Below are 19821 nucleotides of genomic sequence, written 5' to 3'. Positions count from 1 at the left end.
TAATCCGCAACGAAAACAAATATACTTTAGTTACTCGAGACTCATGACTTTGCATTATATGAAATTATCCAAACTCACCAGCATCAGACAGCCACACACCAGCGTACATCCCATACAAAAATTCAAATAACCATTCCGTTGTTCTTAATTTAAATTTGACTTGACCCGGAAATAAATTCTCAAAAGCTGATTTTGACGCGGTTTTAAGGCTTAAAAGACGCGTCACCGGCCCCAAAAACTCCCAAATTCTATCACAGAATTTTGACACCAATGCCACATCTGTGATTTAACAGTAAAACACTCACCCGGTTTTTAATTAAACGCCGTTTTTAATTAATCCACAATATACGGGTACGCGCCCACACCAGCAACCCGTTACCAGTGACGTAATACACATAAACTTAATTGACATCAATTAGAGGATTGTTACCGAGAGATGGCAGCACGGTACGGTACAAAATTCGAATTAACGAGGCGGGCTCGAATCCTGTCCGGGGACACATGCATGTCTGCTTTCAATCTTTTAATCATCACTGGGCCTAGTTGAAGGAAAAAAGGGTCGAAATTAAATTTGTCATCAATCGTTATTCACCTTCGGATTATCCAATTAAAATTTGAGAGATTCTTCAAACCCCTCTCGGCATGGGCCAGAAAGTCGTCATGACGGTCTTCACCTGACATTGAATTATTACATAAACCTCGTTATTCTCTGTAAATTACATTACCAAACAGTTCGATTTTTCCGAAAGATCTTAGTGGAAAATGATTCAGTTAAAAAGTTGGATGCCATATACTTATCCATTCCAATCCCCTTTGAAGAAACTTTAGACCCTGCCAGTCGACCAAAAAATCAAGAAACACGAAGACATTGATGAAAATATTTTTTGTTCAAAATTTCAATTGTTTTTATTAGAAAAATATGTTTCAAATATTTGAATAAAAAATTCAGTTTTAGAATGACTTTTTGTCCCAGCCAAAAAGTGACACAAATCTAAATTCTTAACAACCAAAAAGGACTATAGACATTTTAGTCAGACAGCATTCAAGACAGTGAGTCTTAGACAGCCCTTACAGAATTTTGGACAGCTCTTACACATTTTAAGACAGTTTCGATAAGCTCTCAAGACAGTTTAGACATGTACAGTTTTTACTCTCTTTATACAATTGAAAACAGTTCTTACACAGTTTTAAACAGTTTCTGAACAGTTTAGACAGTGCTCGTAAGGTTCAGACAGCACTTGACATCTCTAACGACATTAGAAAGCTCTAAAATGGGTTTAGACAGATCCAAGACGGTATGAACGGCTCCTAGACTGTTTTAACACAGCTTTCAAATAAATACGGTTATTAGACATCCCTGTAGTAACATCAGTCTCCATTCTGTCACTGTGGCTTCAGATTTTCAGCTGTACTCAAATAAAATGCGAGAGTTTCGACTGAAATTCAAGAAAATCATTTTTCAAAAAAACAAGCCACTGCAGGCGACAATGGTTCTCCGGCTTAGAATCGAACTCCAAAAATCCCATGCATTAGTTCCCATTTTATTTTGGATATGTTGTATCTAGGGTCAGTAGCTAAATTTTGTCAAGAACCTTTTTGAATTTCCTCAATCATGAGGTCATCTTCGAGGTCATGTCGCTGAAAAACAGAGTTTTTAGTGTCTAGTAACTGGTGCTAGGTGGTGCACTGGGCCCATTTTTAGCACTCCCCAACTAGACCCCGTTACTAACATCGTACCCAAGTTTCATCAAGATCGACCACTATTAACGAAGCTAAGCAGCTGGAAGACAGACACACAGGCATGAAAACAATGGTTTCGTAAGGAAGCCCGCGATGAAAATTTCTCAATTCACCAAGTGACGAATGACCGAGGGGCCAGTTCCGGGGAAGGGAAAGCCGATACGATGGAAAACTTACGATGAGGAGTCGAGCCTCGTTTGATGATGTTGTTGAGAAACACCGACAGGAAGTTGATGCATCGCGATAAATCCGTTTCGATAACGATCAAATCGCTCATAGAGGTCGCCACGTGCCCCTCGTCCCACATCGCCGCGAACCGCAACGCTAAATTAAACACCTAAAAAATATTCGAACGAAAAGATTGATTTCGTTTTTAGCCAACAAAAACATTAAATATTCAGTCATTCAACTGATTTTCTACAAGTTCTTTTAAGTTTCAGATTTATATTAGGATCTGGGCCTAGTTTCACAAAAAGGATTAAGGCCTAAATCGATTTAAGATAAACTGAATTAATGAAGAAATTAAGAGGAAATTAAATCGATTTAAGAGTTAAAACCTTCTTGTAAAACTGGGCCCTGTGTCGGGATACGCTGTATAACTTGATCATTTCATGGGGAGACTCATGGAGGGACCGTCATCAAAAGAGGCAGAGTCTATTGGCATATGGATAATGATGATAATGATGTCATAGGGGGAACCACGAAAGAACGCGACCATCCTTTTGAAGCACTTTGGACGATGTCTTAGGGTAATTTATGTGTAAGCAGACATCCTTTCTAGAAGTGTCTTCAGGGGTAATTCGATGACATCATAGAGATATTCATGGAGACAGCCATCAGAGGATGCAGAGTCTATCGACATACGGACATTGATGATAGGTGAAATCATGAAGGTGAATATTTTACTTTGAAGAGCATTTTGATGAAGTCACAAGATTATTATACAGACAGACTCCTTTTTTAGAAGTCTCTATTTGATGATGTCATAAGGAGATTAATGCAGGCAGCCATCTTTTCTGGAAGTGTCTGCAGGGGTCATTGATGATGTCATATAGTTTTTGTAGGCAGATATCTAAATTCAGGCAGATGCTAAATTTAACGATGAATCAGGATTTATGGGGCAGCCCTCTATCGTGAGAGGGGCATATGCTTCGAGGGGGCAATGTTAAAAGAAGTAGGAGGGGGTGTTGTGGGGGCTGTTTTAAAGAGCGGGGGCAATACTTACCCTATTGACAGCCTCTTTCAGTACAGCTAATGGTTTAGTCAGTAAACACTGCTCTTGTAGTTTAACAATGTATTTACTGTGAGCTTCGATTACTTGATCGAAATCGCCGCATTTCACAAACTCGGCCTCGAATTCTAAACCAGAACTATGTAAAATCTGAAAAAAAATTGTCGGCAGATAATGAAAACTAAGGCCCTAGCTACAAGAAGGTAGCAAAAAACTATTGCATCATGCCGATGAAAACAAAACTAAACTAGACATTCGTAAGGAATAGCCCTTAGCCCTTGACATCAAATCTTTTACCGACAATTTTCCATCGGATTCTTACCCGCGTCATGATGTAGTTATGAAAACTGTTGACGAAATGCAGTAGTTTTTGACGCAGTAACAGCATACGATGTTTAACGCTGAAGCGATACGCATCCTCCGTCTGGTATAAACTGAGAAACGTTTCGTCGACCGCCGTCTGCTTCTCCTCGTCAGAATCTCGCGATAAATCTGCGCCAAATAAAACACGAGACAAGAATTTAACCATTAAATCGAGACGACGAAAAACATAGCAATGAGTTGCATGAGAGTAAGGAGTTAAACAGGGCGATCACTTTTATTGGACTGGCTCTTTCCCTGACATGCACGTTGTTTTCCCTGACTTGATCTGCTAAGAATCCAATCGATTAACACAGTCAAATACATAAGACATATATGGATTGATTAAACGCACGATCTAGCAATCTCATCAAATATCCCCAACTTTTCCCCAAATATTAGCCTAACAAAATTTCCCTATTTCCCCCGATGGTAAATACAGCGAGCAGACGCATATCGAAGGTCACACGTACCGGAATGATGAAGCGAATCGAGGGAGAATTTCGCTCGTTTGATTTGAAGAAGTTCCGTTAATATTTGACCGTATATTTCTTGCGCGTCCGTGTTGACGACTAGACTTATCGCCCATGGCAACTAGAAACAGAGATGATAACATGATGATAACAGAGAGGAAAATCTGAGTTTATATCCAACTCACAGGTCAAGGTAAATTATCAGCAATAAATCAATTTCAACTACCAGTTTTTAGTGAAATCTAAACAAATAACTTAAGAGGAACTGAGTACCAGTAGTTGGAAGAGCTTGTTTCATAAAATTGGGCATCTTGCTGCAGTTCTTAAGCTGGCATTTTTAAATGACACTAGGGTTAAAAAACTGGAAATGAACTCATGGAAACAGATCCCGAGTAAGTTTCTGTTGCTTTAACCCTTGAGTCTAACATTTCTAATCTTAACTCACAACAGTGAAACCGGGTCCTGAACTGTGGATGGAACTGGGCTCACCTTTGTGGGTAGAGGTGTATGTTACTGGGCCCAGAGCAGTGCAACTGGGATCAGAACTAGGAACTGGGCTCATAATTGTGGACAATAACCTGTTTTACTGGCCCAGAACTGTGATCAGACCAGGAAAACTAGATTCAAAGCATCTGCGGAACCGAGTCCATAAATGTATTTCTAGGTTCGAAACTGTGCAACCGAGCCCAGAACAGTGGAACTAGGGACAGAGCTGTGGAACTGAGACAAAACAGGGTTACCGGGTTCAGAGCTAAGTTACTGGGTCCAGAAGTGTGGAACTTGGTTTGGAGCAGTGGAATTGGAGCCTGAATTCGAATTTTTCTAGATACAGTCGATGCAGCTCCATAGCAAGACTAAAATATGCAAAATCTAAACATTTTCAAACCTACGTACTTTATAATGCAACTTCAGGCAGTTTAAAGCATTGATCGGTTGTTGAGTTTTTGTCGTCGCTGGAACGTCGACGACTTCGACGAACATTCTCGACTTGTGTTCGGGAAATCGTGCGTAGAGGGCATCCTCCAACAATCCATTCAGCAACGGAGAGTCCTTGCAATCTTCGCCGTGACGCAACTGAAAACGTAACGAAAACCATAGTATGAAAAAGTCGGAAGCTAGAGCCACGCGCGGCGACCATTTTGGTGCCTTTCTCTGTAGCACGGTGTATCGTTAGTTACTAATATTTGACTATGTTTGGCATGTGCTGCAATCTTTCAATCGAGATTAAAACTAATTACTACATTGCATTACTACAACTCGATGCAGTGAACTTGCAGTAAATCACTGGATTTATACACGGCATTGGGGTGTAGACGCACTGACAGACATTAGATCTTTCGAATTAGGAATTCGGGAAATTTACCTTATCAAATAATGCGGTGTAAAAGTCGTACATCGTGTCTCCGGCCTCCATTAGATAAAACGCCTGCAAGTAATTGCTCGAAAATATAATTGCTCTTAAATTCAGTAAAACCACAAAATTTGCACAAATTTCATTTCGCTATGAAAACAAACTCTTCGACAATTATTTTGAATTTAACGTTTTTGCACAAAAATTTGTCCGAAAAAAGGTTATTAAGAATGTTAAATTTCATTTTAAAAATCGACATATTCGTCAAATTCTTTACCTTCATCGTCGATAGGTGTTGTTTGAGGTTATATTCGTTTTTCAGGATGGAAAGAAATTGCTCGCTGATCAGACGATATCTGTCTCGTATGAACGGATATAAACATTGACTCATCAGACGATAAAATGGCCGTCGACTGTTGGCAGACGTCAAACCGTCAATCTTACTACAAACAAACGTAACAGAAAATCCATGCATTACAGCTATCATGGAAAAGATGGTTGCCTTCATGAATCCCCCTATGAACTCATTAGATTACTTCCATAGACACTTCCCAAAAAGATGGCTGCCTGCATAACACACCCTACGGCATTGTCAATACATTTTTAAATCATTTGAGAATTGTCAAATTATCCCTCCCGGAACAAATCTGTAATGGAACCATCCAATTACCTCTGTATAAACCCGTCCCAAATAGATTGCCTCCATAAATCACCCTATGACATCATCAGTACATTGGAAAAATTTTAGGACACCATCAATGACATTTTAGTCCATCCTTAGATGCTTCTCGAATGAAGACTCACCTTTTTACCATAGCTTATTCTTAACTATTCCCTTATATTTGTTGTTTTACCAATTTTAAAATCATGCATCTCATATGTAAGCCAAAGAGCATATTTTATATGGAATTATGGCAATCAATTATCAATTATTATCATTATTAATTCAGCCCTACGGATCATTCAAGAAAAGATGGCAGTATTCAGGAATTTCCCTATGACATCATTCGTTTTTCCCCACTGAATAGAGCATAGATTGCTGCATTCATACGTAAATCCCTCAATGACATGATTTTAAAATTGGTTAAATTTTAAAACCTTCTATAGACCTTTCCCGAAAAGAAGCCTCCATTTCTCCTCTCATAACATCATTGAATTGATACATTCGAAATACTCACAGGGCCCCGATCTAAGCAGTTGTTCGATCACCCGGGCCAAGAAGTATATTTTATTAGGAGTAGGTTACCATTATCACTTGTCCTCAGGGCTAGAGCAATTTATGTCTCAAAGCTTTTTTCTCACTCATTACAACAGATGATTGTGTCACCGTTTGGACTGCTAGCGAAGGGCAAGTTGATTTTTAAGGGGGTCGAATGAAATTTCAGATATGCTTGCCCCGCGGGCAAATGGCTTTTATTCCTTAGCTCGGACCCAGTACCTACCCCTGAAGTCGTTGCTCTTCTTCGTTGTAGTCATCGACTAGAAATCTTTCGCCGTTGAAAATGTCCCCGAAATTGATTCCCAACAAGGCGTCATATTGGTGATCGCTGCGGGTGATGATCGATCGATTACCGCGGTTATGATCAACGACAGCCGTCTTATTCACCGTCTGCTGTTCCGACAGTTTTAGCAAGTTTTCGATGAATTTTTCGTACAATTTGAACCGATGCTCTACGAAATAGAAAATTCATAATAAATTCGAATTTGCGAAACGTTTGATGTCGCAATCGGTGACTTGTATTCGATCTTCCACGACCCAGAGCCAGATGCAGTGTTGTGATTTTTTCAATCTTGGCCTTAACACTTTCAGTATGTCTACACCGCAGTGCGGTGTATAATCGGCAATGGACTTTGCTAGTACACCGCACTGTGTTATATTGATGCAATTCGTTAACGTTTTTATCTCTAATGAAAGATGGCACCTGTCAAACACAGATATTATTAACGACACACCGCGCGGCGGTGTAGATACATTATAGCTGATGCCTATGTTATGATGCATTGGGCTGGAATTTTTTTCAAAAATTATCAAATTATCTCCAGCACTTTACGGTATCAATTAGTCAGCACCGAAAGAGTTATCTTAACTGGTCCCAAGTCGTTGGATCAGCTATGAAAGATGATCTCCAACTGGTCTTAAAAGTAAACCTTAAGTATGCGATGGGGTACCACCGGTAACCAGCATCACTAATTTGGCAACCAAGGCTTCGGTGAAGATCTGCAGGATTCGCTTTCAATTTCTAATAACATTTCGATTAAATTTGAATCAACTTTTCCAATCGCAAAACCAATTTTCAGTAAAACCTATAGAATAAACTAGGTTAAGTGAATCTGGTATCTATCCGATGACTTGTTTGATAATATTCGGATTCAGAAGCCTACAAATCTAGTTCAAGCTTCATAGTAAATGAACTAATTTTCACTATTAATAACTCAGTGTATTGTTGTGCCATCTGGTGTGTGCCGCCGGTACCCTACTAATTTGGTTTATATGTCATTGACTAATTCATGTTTTCACAATAAAATTAAAACCTTTTAACTCTGGTTCAGCTCCTATTTGTCACTTCTCGTTACTTTCTAACGCAATGAGGAAAAATGTATTTGGATTCGTTGCCATTTGTTATTTCACATTTTCAAAACTTTCAAACTTTCGAAGTTGAAAAGTTTTGCTCGGTCGCAGGCACCCGCTTTCATGAAAGAAAAGAAATCAAAAATCTTTTTCGACGAACCTCTTCCCGGTATAACTTTCTGCAATTTGCCGAGCGAATTGAGCACTTCCATCGATTTGCCGCAGAGCAATAGTTCGCGTAAAACCGGTTGAAGAAACGACGGCAATCGACGGTCTTCATCGAAGAAGTGCGTCTGCTCGTCCTGCGGCTCCTCGCAGTGCAGAACAAACGATTTTCGCCAGAAATCCGCGTCATCATTTTTTACGCTTTCGTTTCTGCAACATAAACAAAATTTCAAACGGGTAATAAAATTTGATATTTTAAGACGTCTTAAGTTAAAAAGGATTTCTGAAGTTTCGTACATTTTTAGGTTTTTTAAAAATCATTTCGAGGCTTAGAATGGCCGTCTCGTTAACCCTATTTCACCGCTGACAGTTTGTCAACATATATCGCTAGAGAAAATTTGAAAAGTTTGGAAGATTGGAAAAGCTGGGAAATTTTGATCACTAATGTTAAGAAACAGGTTTAGTCTAAACTGCGTAACTGGCCCTAATTGAACTAAGCCCGGCCTTATCTTAAGGATCAACCTTCCCAGACTTATTTCACATTTCTTAGTGGCCATTCTTTTCCATCTACGATGTTTCAAGTTTCGCGTCAAATCGAACTCCAGACTACGACCGAAGATCTTGCGCCGAATTTTCGTACCTGCGTATGACGAATTCTCCATAAACATCATTCAGGCGACCGCTTGTCAACCACTCGCCGATTATATTCAAATACGGCCGAATCGTATCCAACCAAATCAGCATCAACAATCGAAACTGAAATCGAAAACGACTACAACGTTCGAAGTTAGTTGACGACCAAAATGAGCAAAGACTTGTGATGGTCACTTTTGGTTACATTGACCGTACGCATGCATCCCATTTCGTTATTTTGTCCGTATACATGCATCCAATTTCATACTAGCGATCTCTCCAAATACCCTATCCCCATATTCGAGTACCCATTTTCTGGAATTCCTACCTGGCCTCGAAATATGTTCAAATCATTTTCATATTGAAAACTTCCTTAACTTTATAACACAGCTTACAGTGCACAAATTCTCACCTGCACAGTATACGGCGCAATAAGGGAACCAAAATGAACCGATGCTTTCTGAACATTTTCAAGATTATTCACATTATATTCACAGATTTGTTCGATTTTTCACATTATTTTAGATTTGGACCAGGTCCGACCCCGAAAAAGTTACAATCTTCACCAACCTTTTTCATATTTTCGGTCGAGTACAAACTGACGGTCATCAGAACCGCGTAGAGCCTCGATATCAGACGATACGCCTTCGAACGCATTCCGTCCGCCTCGGAATGACAGCCGTCGTGAAGACGATCCGTTAAACATTCGTCGTAGATTTCGCCGATCAGGGCTAACTGATCGAATGACGCGGACAGACGACTCAACATCGTCGCGATCGTCAGCGTTCCTTCTGAAAAAGCAGACGGACTTGTGTTTTAAATTCTCACCACCAGATGGAGTGACGGACAATCCCTACAACGTTAGCCAAAATTAGTCCATTTTTTCGAATTTTAAATTTTTCAATTTTTAAAGTTCAGGGTCCAGTTCCACAGTTCGGAGTTAAAATTTGACCCTGAGTTAAATCATTCAAAATGAACTAATTTTAACTCAGAGTTAACTCTAACTCACAACTGTGGAACTGGGTCCTGGGGTGCAAATTCAAATAGACCTATGTATCATTGAAATATCATTACAGTGAAATTCTCGATTTTTCCACGTAATAACAACGATCTTTCAAACTTTTCAAAATTTCTTAAGAAAGTTTATATATTCAAGCAACCTTAACATAATATGTAAATAACAAGATGAGTTATATATAGGTTAACTACTTATTTTACGCACGAGCTTTCGCTACTTATTTACACTGGTAGTGAAAGCTCGTGCATCAAATAAATGGTTAACCTATTATATAGTACTACTCGTCTCGCTATTTATTCTAAACCTGGACGAGTCCTTCATAGTTCATACTGGTATTTTGTAAGATAAATTATTATACTAAACTATGTTCTATGAAAATAAAATCAATCAATCAAAAACCCAGTTAACACGGCTACTCTACGAATCTTCTTAATATAGGCCTAAATCTACATATCAATTTTTGTTCTATGTTATATTGTTTCCCGCCATATATGCTTGTATATGAATTTTTGTCATAAAAGTTTATAACTTTGCCAATAAATACCGGTACACACTACCCCCCTTATACATAATGCATACGTTGTAGTTATCAAAACGTTATTGTAATGGTTTTTTATGGGGTTGAAAATCAGAGGTAGCCAAAAGTGACACCTGGCAGGTCCTCGCAGAATACTCACATGCCTTGCCACAGTACCAGTGCCGGCACCTCATTTCGAAACAAATTTTCCAGAAGTCACAGATCTATATTCTCTACGCAAAGTTTGGTTCTTTAATCAAAAATCAATGCGTTATGAATATCACAAACAAATTCGAATCGCATTTCAAATTAGTTTGTTTCTTTACTTCGAGCAGTTATAGATTGAATTCAAAACCTTTCATGAATCTGATTGAGTCAATTAGGCGTTAGTTTATTGGACCATTCAAACTTTTAAAATGGGAGCCACCACGAACAATTACAACCAGAGGCTATTATTAGCTCAATTACACATAGACATGCTTCCTGGGGAATTCTAGATTCGATCAATTAGAATACCGTACTGATTTTATCAACCTCTATCAACGCAGAGGACGATCTTGGGAAATTGGAATCAAAAAGAAAAGAGAGGATGGATCTTGGATGAAGTGGCCACGCCCAAGGCCGCAACTTGTGGGGTTTCCACTTGGTGTTCGAAATGCCTGAACAAATACGTACGAGAATGCACAATTTACGAGAGGATTCAAATTTGCAGGTTTTAGATGCCTAAAGAGGACAACATCAGTGGATAGGCATAGTTCCAGACCCGCATGGTTTTCACCACTACGCAATATTCTGCAATAATGAAATCTCATAATGCCCAAAGGCAGGTATTTTTTCACCACATGGCTTTTAGACACCTTTTATACGTATGCCTGGCATAGGCCTACTGCATTGAATAAGTCATGAAAATGCAGTTGGCCAAAAAGCTTGCATTACTGAGCCAATCTACGACGCAACTGTCGCTGCCAGTTTTTATACTATCTCGCGATTGGTCAATGTCGTAATACGGACGCTAATCCGGTGTTCAATCCGGTCGCCAACATGTATTTTTATGTCTTGTTATGTTTGTATGATGATTGTAAGATGCATGTAATTTTTTTAAACATTTTTCTTCTTGAATTAAGCATTGAAACACAGAGGCCAATAGCTGCTGTTGAAGGGTTGACCTGCTTGTTACGATTGGTCCAATTGCCGTGACCTGGCAGGGAAGATACTCGACGGCACGGATCGACTTGTTGGCCGACTCGGACGCATCATCCTAACAACATTCTCAGAAATAGAAATAAGTCATAGCAGTGAAAATCAAACTAGCCGGTCATGATCATTTCGATGAATTTCCACAGCAGAAATTCGTACAGAAATAATCACGAATTTCGCGTCCCATCAAAAGATATATATAGAAATTAACGACATAGTTACAAACTTGGATCTTGATACCTATATCGTACAATAATTGTTTCTGTTCTACGCGAATCGGTAGGAACGCCGTAATAGAGGTCGGAAGCGTAAACATCGCAAACGCGAGTGAAACAGTGACGAGCATTATTGTCGTGCGTTTCACTTTTGTCGTTTTCTGATCGGACGAAACCATTTCTGAACCTCTGAATAACTGAACTATTATAATCGAATTAGATATGATAATCACTGTTAACGGCGCAAAAAAAACATGAATGACAAACGTTATAAAAAGCGCTGCTCGGTCTGATAATCTTAAGTAGCATCCGGTTATTCCATGCGAAAACTGCATCAATACGGCTAGGGGAATACCGACTACCGATACGTTCATTATGATAATCACGAGAATCACGGATCGGGCGAAACTCGGTGTACATATCAGACGAGACGTTAACGGGAAGAGAACGACTGCCGCGCGTTCTAAAGATATCGCTACTATCAACCAGGAGCTGCAAGCTATCATAGACGACATAACGAATTCGTAGACTCGACAACCGATCGGTGAATTCACCAAGAGCCTGCTCGCGCCGGCGCCGAGATGCCCGTGAAGAAACTGTAAAACGGGCATCAGACTGAACGCGACGACCGCCGCGAAGTCGCTCATCGACAAAACGATAAGATAGTTCGCATACGATAAACCGCGAAATCTGCGACTTATCATCACGAGGGTAGTCGCCGAATTTCCGAAGGCTCCTAACAGGAAAAAGGTCGGCAAAACAACCAATGACACGGTACGGTAGATACCAAACTTGTTTTGCACCGACAATAGAGCGACGTAGCTGTTGTAAGGTCTCGCGATCCGCATCGGAGTAGAATTCATGATTGATTCGATTCTGCGTGTTCGGACCAAATGTCGTCTATTCACACGAATACATGTACTATAAAACACACATCAATACTAATAAAGTTTGTTCAATGAAAACAGCTAGGCCTATTCATCGCTTGTTAGCGATGAAATTATATCAATTCAAATTTAAACACGAATCAAAAATCAATTCCGAGTAACTCAGGGCTGCCAACCTGGTCATTGTGCTGATAGGGATGGAAGTCAATTTTAAGAAGAACTTTTGAGGGATCAGATAGGAATGCGCTAAATATGAAACTTCGCAATTTCTTGGTTTGGCGATTGAAATCACTGTAGATAGGAACAAGAAACGAAATTCAAAAATCAAACCACTGGATACAGTCTGCTATCGGCTAATCGCCAAAAGCCCATGACATAGATATATAGGCCAATTAAGGTGACCATGATGCAGTCTATGGGTGCACAAGCTTTGCATCCAGATGTCAATACAATTGTTTTGAAGCTGTTCATTGAATGGACCTTAAGGCCCCTGCTAGAGTTCAAGCCTTTATAATTCAAAAAGATTTCATTATAGGCCTACTCATTATTTAGAAGATTTAGAATACATGCGCTTGCTGTTAGTATTTACCACGGCGGCGCGGCAGTTGCTAGAATCGTTTGCAGTTTCTTGGAAAATTTAAACTTGGCCACACGCACGGGACGTTTTTCATATAAATGTACGTAGCTAGCAGTAGTGAATATATCAATACACTACTTAGCAGCAAGTCTGTTACGTAACAACGCCTAAATTTTCTGTGCGAGGGCCACCAGAACCACGACCTATATTTCACCCTTGCTGCCCTCACATTGTCAAATAGGCCCTTTTCAAATTGAGTGCTCATTCCAATTTTCAGGTACACTCTAAAGAATCCTAGACCCGCCTTAGGTTGATGTTCTACTGTGCACTATCACACTAAGTGGATCCTGGCTTGCCACAGGTGAATCTCGTGGCTTACCTTGTTCGATAGTTTCTTCCTCAAGTTTAACGAGTTCGCTTTTAAATCTGTTCAGAAACCTTGCGATTGACTTCGCGAATGCCTGATACGTCTGACACGTTCCACCGGCAGACGACACGCTCAATTCAGTCGTCACCGTGACAAATGTTTCCAATTTGTGTACGATGTTGCCGTAGTGACAAAACGATTCCAATACACTGACCAGAGCTTGCTACAATGTAATACAGACTATGATGAAGTCCACTAAAGGGGATTACTTTTTTATGGAAGAGTTCAAAGGGACCATTAGATGATGTCATAGAGGATTTATACATGAAACCATCTTTTCCATAAGGGTCTCTCAATAAAGAGCAATTTGATGAATGGTATCGAGCGATTTGCGTTTCCAGCCATCTTTTCTGTGAGGCTTTAGGCATAATTTGATCGATGTCACACGAATTTAAGGATGTAGCCATGTTTTCGGGAAAGATCTCAATAAGGAGGAATTTGATGGCGTCATCGTGAAATTTTTGGACACAAGACATATCTTCTGGAAGGGCGAGACAGCTTTTCTTGAAGGGTGTATACATTCAATATTTGGCAGTTAAAGTGAACATACGGGTTGCATTTAAGTCCGACTTGAAACAGAAGATATTTAGCATACCGGAGCCAGGTATTTCAGGATCATCAAACCTTACCAATCGAAAAGTTTTCTACAGAGCGCGGGTATATTTACCGTGGTGAGATGCGACACTTTCAGTTCGTCGGATACTGTGAATCTACCCCCTAATTCATTGCCGCTGTCCGTAAAATCATAAACGAACAGACCTCTATCACCGGCACCAAATAACATCCTAAAAGATATTTGTTTTCAAGAAATGCAGAAACAATAAGTCAATAAGGCAACAACATTTCTTTGGCTCAGGCTCAAACTCCGAAGTTACAAGGTTTTAGTTCCAATTGAATTTTGGATCTAAGGCCAATAGCTAAAATATTTTTTTGAGACAACTTTCTGAATTTTCGCCCTACTCCTGACGTTATCTTGAAGGGTACATGAAATAACGAGAGGGAGAGGGAGAGGGAGAGGGAGAGGGAGAGGGAGAGGGAGAGGGAGAGGGAGAGGGAGAGGGAGAGGGAGAGGGAGAGGGAGAGGGAGTACAACAATACAAGTCTAATGGAAGCTCAAGAAGCAAAAAGAAGATAAAATTCAAATTTTATTGGACGATATGAAAATGCCCATACATTAGCACTGGAATGAGAGTAGCTATGCGCTTACCAGAGCGTTTCGCGTATAATTTGCGTCTCTGTCAGTAGGTGGCGCTTTGCGAGGACGTAAAGCGGATTCGAATCAAACAAATATTTCTCCCTAAAAATTTGAAGACAAAAACGTCAAAATTTCGAAAAAAGGTCGACTTTAATTTCAATTTATTTTCAATTTAGATTAGTTTTTACTTGAAATTATCAATTCAAATTTTCTAATTCAAGAACGATTTTCGCGTAAACTTTTGCCATCGAATTCATGAACATTTAATTTCTAAGAAACCGAGGTTTAAATTGAAATTCATGCCAAAAAATTTGTAAGAAAGCAGGCTTAGGTAGCTGAAAGGTATCAACACTTTTTTTTTACCAGATATCGGAAATTCCGTTAACACGAGGACTCGAAATCGAAAGCGCATTGTCCGATTTCCAGTATTGAACGACGACGTTTCTCGTGAGCCAATCGTAATGCGATTTAGTCGTAAACTCCGCCCCCGTTAACGTCATCTCCTCTTCCTCATCATCGTCATCATCGTCGCGATCGGTTTCGACTCGAACTCCCGAGTCGAACGGAATCGCCGTGGATACCACGGCCGCAGCGTCATCGTTGTCGTCGTCATCGAGCCTCCAATCTTCCTCGTCCTGAGAGCGTAAATAAAATCATTCTCGAGAGAAATTCTTAAATCTGTCAAACATTCTTGACTGATGCAGCTATCAAACATCAAGCACCACCGAGGACATGTTTCCATAACATCGACCTCAAGGATTACATTACCGACGACATACGGGGCTGGTCTTATAGGCTGGTATTATCTTTAACGCGGGGGTTAACTCAATTGAATACGTAAATTGAGTTAGCCCCTGCGTTAAAGTTAAAACCAGCCTAAAAAACCGAGCCCTGATTCTTTACCAGATACGAGGGTCAAGAATCCAATGTGCACTACAGATATCATGCACGTGGCGTTTGTTAAGACAACCGCACACAAGGGTAAACACGGAATCAGGCAATAGAAAAACACGTTTCTGAGCATTTTTCACTGCATTGTGCACATTTATGAGAAACATAGTCAAACATGTTTGTTTCCGTGATTTTGCGTTTCCCTGCATTGAGTGCATTGGGCATTAAGTGATGAGCATCAGAAATTATATACTTTTAACCCTTTCAGCGCTGGCTAATTAATACCCTATAGTGCTGAAGATAATTTGAAAATTCTGAAAAATTCCACCCTAGTGTGTTGAATAACGGGAATAGCACTATAGTGCGTCTACAACCTGGCACGGTATATCGTTAGTTACTGATATTTCACTATGTTTGACAGGTGCTGCCATCTTTCAAGAGAGATAATTAGTTATTACTAATTAAATCAATACACCGCAGTGCGGTGTACTAGCAAAATCCATCACTGATTCTTACACCCCACTGCGGTGTAGACGCACTGAAAGGGTTAATGGAATATAATAGGGACGGTGCTTTTAATTTTACAGTCATCTTGAAATTCAGTTTGCACTGACTTTTTTGGTCATTATCTTCCCTGATTTTCCCTGCAGGAAAAAATGACACTGAGTTTGCTGATTTTCCCTAGATCTGTGCGAACCCTGAAACTTACAGAAGATGTATCGGGGTAGATCAGACGCGTTGTATCTTCACCTTCCAGTAGATAAGCCTTCCAATCGAACTCGTCAACTTCATCTGCGAAACAGATTTACAAACGAATCGATGAAAAAAAAAAGCGACCTTCTCGCGCAAGACCCGAAAGGGTTATTCATCCGTGTAACTTGCCGTTAGCTGTTCACAAATTTTTGGCTGGCAAAACCTTTCACTTTCATCATGATGACGTACATTTTTTAAGGTGAAAAATATACAGCATAAGACGACAATCATTAGGCGAGTAACTTCCAGATACGTAGGGTAGGACCCAGATATAGTAGCTAGAATGAAAAATAGGTCCCCCCATAAATGTTGCCATATTTCTACAAATAGGATATGGTTATATATATATATATATATATATATATATATATATATATATATATATATATATATATATATATGAAATCCGTGGGTCCTGAGAGACAGATTGATGATGAAGTAGGGAATTCCCTGGTTTGTTTTTGTCTGGAATAAGGGTACGAAAAACGGTGGGGATTCCCTTCAATATTCGGTTCGGATTTTCTGGTGTACCTGTACTCGGATACCCTCCTTTCTAAAGGGTTTGATTATATCAAAATTTGGTTGGGTATGTGGGGCGAAAACCACTTCAATGCGTAGCTAAATTGTGCTGGCCTAGCAGCCATAGACTGGACTTCCCTTGAGTTTACAAGCTTATATATATACTTAATGCTTGAATTTCTGATTTTTTACTGTAGGATATACAAGATTTCGGAATAGTGGTCTGAGCTCATGAAACATTATACATACCTAATGGTTTGTCGACGATTGGTGGATGGTAGTCGACTAGAGTCGGTGTCTCCGCTAAACTCAATAGAATCTGCAACAACGCATAGTGTGTATCAGTCTGAAAATACAAACGATAATGATATCATCCATGGCAGCCATCTTTACTGGAACTGTCTATACAGAGGTAGTTTGATGATGTCATAGGAGAATTCATGGAGCAACTCAGTACAGTTATTTGATGATATCATAGGAGGATTCATTGAGCAACCCAGTACAGTTATTTGATGATGTCATAGGAGGATTTATGGAGCAACCCAGTGCAGTTATTTGATGATGTCATAAGGGGATTCATAGGAAGATCTATAAAGGAGGTAGTTTGATGATGTCATAAACGGTTATATGGTGGCAGCCACCGGTGATGTCATAGGAGGATTCATAGAGCAACCCGGTACCATTATTTGATGATGTCATAAGGGGATATATGGAGGCATTCATCATTTCTAGAAGTGTCTATAAGGTATTCCGATGATGTCATAGGAAGATTTGTGGAGCAGTCATCTTTCGAGTAGCGTCTATATAAGGAGGTAGTTTGATGATGTCATAGGAGGATTCATGGAGCAACCCGGTACGTTATTTGATGATGTCATAAACGGATATATGGAGGCAGCCACCTTTTAAGGAAGTGTCAATATAAGGGGATAATTAATGATGATGTCATAGGAGGATCTATGGAGCAGTCATCTTTTCTAGAAGTGTCTATGAAGGGGCGTAATTTGATGATGTCAAAGGATCACGGCAGCCATCATTTCTGGATCTTTTTAAAAGGAGGTTAATTGATGATGCCATACCGAGATTTGATGAAGGCAGCCATCACCTTACCTGTGGTTTATTTTCAGCGAAGGCCGGGGTCGACAGAAATAGTTGAACTAAGCGTTTATACTCAAAGGCTTTCTCGTGTTGGGAGTAAATTTGAAATTTCTCATGCACCCTGAAAAACAAGCGTTAAAGGCCTTTTATTTCTAATTGCCGGGATAACAGATTTTTTTCAAACTAGGGGTCCAAGGACGCAAGGAAACCTAAACCGATATCAATCACCAAACGAGCCGGACACTAATAGGCCTCTACCTACCAGGCCTACATCCTCTACCAGGCCTACATCCATCCGTGATACTGATGATGATGATGCTGATGATGATGATGATGATGATGATGATGATGATGAATGCCCACTTGGGCAAATGCTCAACAATTTCAATAATCAATACGCACACTTCGCACCCCATTTCTAAATTTGATGCAATTTTAAAGCTATCTGGGCTTTTCTGGTGGTACCTGGGAGTCTTTGCAAATCCTGTGAGTGGTCTAGGCCCCACCCATGTAAGTCACCAGAAAACAACAACTATATTTTTGAAACACCCAATTACGGATGGTTTAGTTTTAAGAAAAATTTTACTGAAATAGAAAAAAATTTTTAGGGCCCCTGGAAATTTGCTTCCCCTCCTTATATCCGCCCCTGTGAAATATACCTAGGTATTTCTAGGCCTATATATGGAAATACCTGATCATTACACAATACAACGCCCCCTAGTGGATGTATACAGAAAGCTGTGACCTGAAAACTGACCACAATCATAAGAAATGTTTTGCTGCCACTTTGCAATTAATTATGTTACAAAATACGTATAGGCCTATGTACCAATACAAATGGAAAAACTATGTATAATTCTAGGCCTATAACTAATTCAACACTTAATATTTTCTCTAAGGAATTATATCATGACTAATTTCATTAGGGTTTTTTGCTTCATCTGTGACAGATGAAGTCTTAAACATACAATTCTTACTTTAGCAGAATTCTTACTTTACGCATGGTCATTAGATCATCCTCAGGCCTGACACCGGAAAGTAAAATCCGAACTTTCTCCGGAAGCACGATGGGACTAGGCCTAACTACGAAAAACCACTTTCATCCTGTATGTTTTTGGCAACTCAAATAAGGCTGGGCAAAATTTTTCTTAGTCAGCATGCCGTTTCAGGTATTTTTAGGCCCACTGCAGACCTACCAGCCAGTAATTGAGGTTGGGAGGGTCGTTAGTGTTCAGTGTATCCTAGTCTGTGAACAATCATCAACTTACCCATCAAGATTTCGTCGCACCTTATGCGAATCCACTTCCAAAAATCTGTGGTATTTAAAATTCGACAGCACGAAATTCAGACATATTTGAAAATTCTCGTCGCGGTCCTACAAAATAAACAATCACCAATCTTAAATCATTCATTGAATCTGGACCTGGTCTAAAATAGTCAACGCAAGAATGACATTTTCCGGGAACATTTTTCCGCACACCCAGAGCAAACAATCTTAGAAATTCATATTTCTCTATTCAATCTAACATTAACAAACAGAAATTTGTGTAAATATCTTCTAATTCATGACTTCGGGGTACAGTAGTTTCACTTATGACAGATAGATGGCGCTGTAGGAAAATTTCGGCGAATCCAGCGTTTTATTTGTTACTTTTAGCGATTCAAAACATTTCAATAACGTACAAAAGTCTATATATGTTCTAATTAATAAGTTCACTCATCGGGGAAGTAACTAAAGCCTGTCTTACCCGGAATCCGGTGATATTTCTGATTAATTTCTTTACACTTCGTTCGAATTCTGGCCGAAGCGCCGCCATTACTGTGTTTGTCGATACCCGACATCTCGCGAGAATGGCCAGTTCCGACCCGTCGTCTAAATCCATTATTCATACGATAACGACCCGTTTAAACCCTAGAAACCATTCCTGAATCGCAGAGAATACCGCTGTGCGCATATTCTACTCGTATCCGGGCTTCGATTCGTTAAAATCGCCCCGAAAAGGGTTTG

General features: G+C 39.8%; 2 protein-coding genes across 8 annotated transcripts in view; both read right to left on the bottom strand.

The window, feature by feature from the left end:
• LOC141910247 (neural cell adhesion molecule L1-like) overlaps positions 1–376 on the bottom strand; it is a 48971-nt gene extending 48595 nt beyond the window's left edge. For all 7 annotated transcript variants that reach the window (XM_074800975.1, XM_074800972.1, XM_074800979.1 and 4 more), the window contains exon 1: positions 306–376. The gene's annotated coding sequence lies outside the window, so the exon portion shown is untranslated. The remainder of the gene's footprint in view (positions 1–305) is intronic.
• A 596-nt stretch (positions 377–972) lies between these two features.
• LOC141909646 (gamma-tubulin complex component 5-like) lies at positions 973–19718 on the bottom strand. The gene is made up of 21 exons (XM_074800192.1): positions 19562–19718; positions 19082–19188; positions 17826–17934; positions 16968–17064; positions 16156–16238; positions 14919–15190; positions 14568–14657; positions 14028–14145; positions 13313–13523; positions 9093–9313; positions 8530–8645; positions 7885–8099; positions 6598–6826; positions 5433–5598; positions 5168–5230; positions 4699–4878; positions 3805–3925; positions 3294–3463; positions 2966–3121; positions 1918–2077; positions 973–1436 (listed from the first exon to the last, which is right to left on the bottom strand). The coding sequence occupies exons 1-21, from the start codon at positions 19694–19696 to the stop codon at positions 1384–1386; spliced, it is 3072 nt and encodes a 1023-aa protein (XP_074656293.1). The 5' UTR covers positions 19697–19718; the 3' UTR covers positions 973–1383.
• Between the last annotated feature and the right edge of the window lie 103 nt (positions 19719–19821).

Source organism: Tubulanus polymorphus, chromosome 8, assembly GCF_964204645.1.
Source record: "Tubulanus polymorphus chromosome 8, tnTubPoly1.2, whole genome shotgun sequence".
Lineage (NCBI taxonomy): Eukaryota > Metazoa > Nemertea > Palaeonemertea > Tubulaniformes > Tubulanidae > Tubulanus > Tubulanus polymorphus.
Note: the sequence above shows the minus strand (reverse complement) of the source record. Positions and strands in the feature narration are given on the sequence as shown.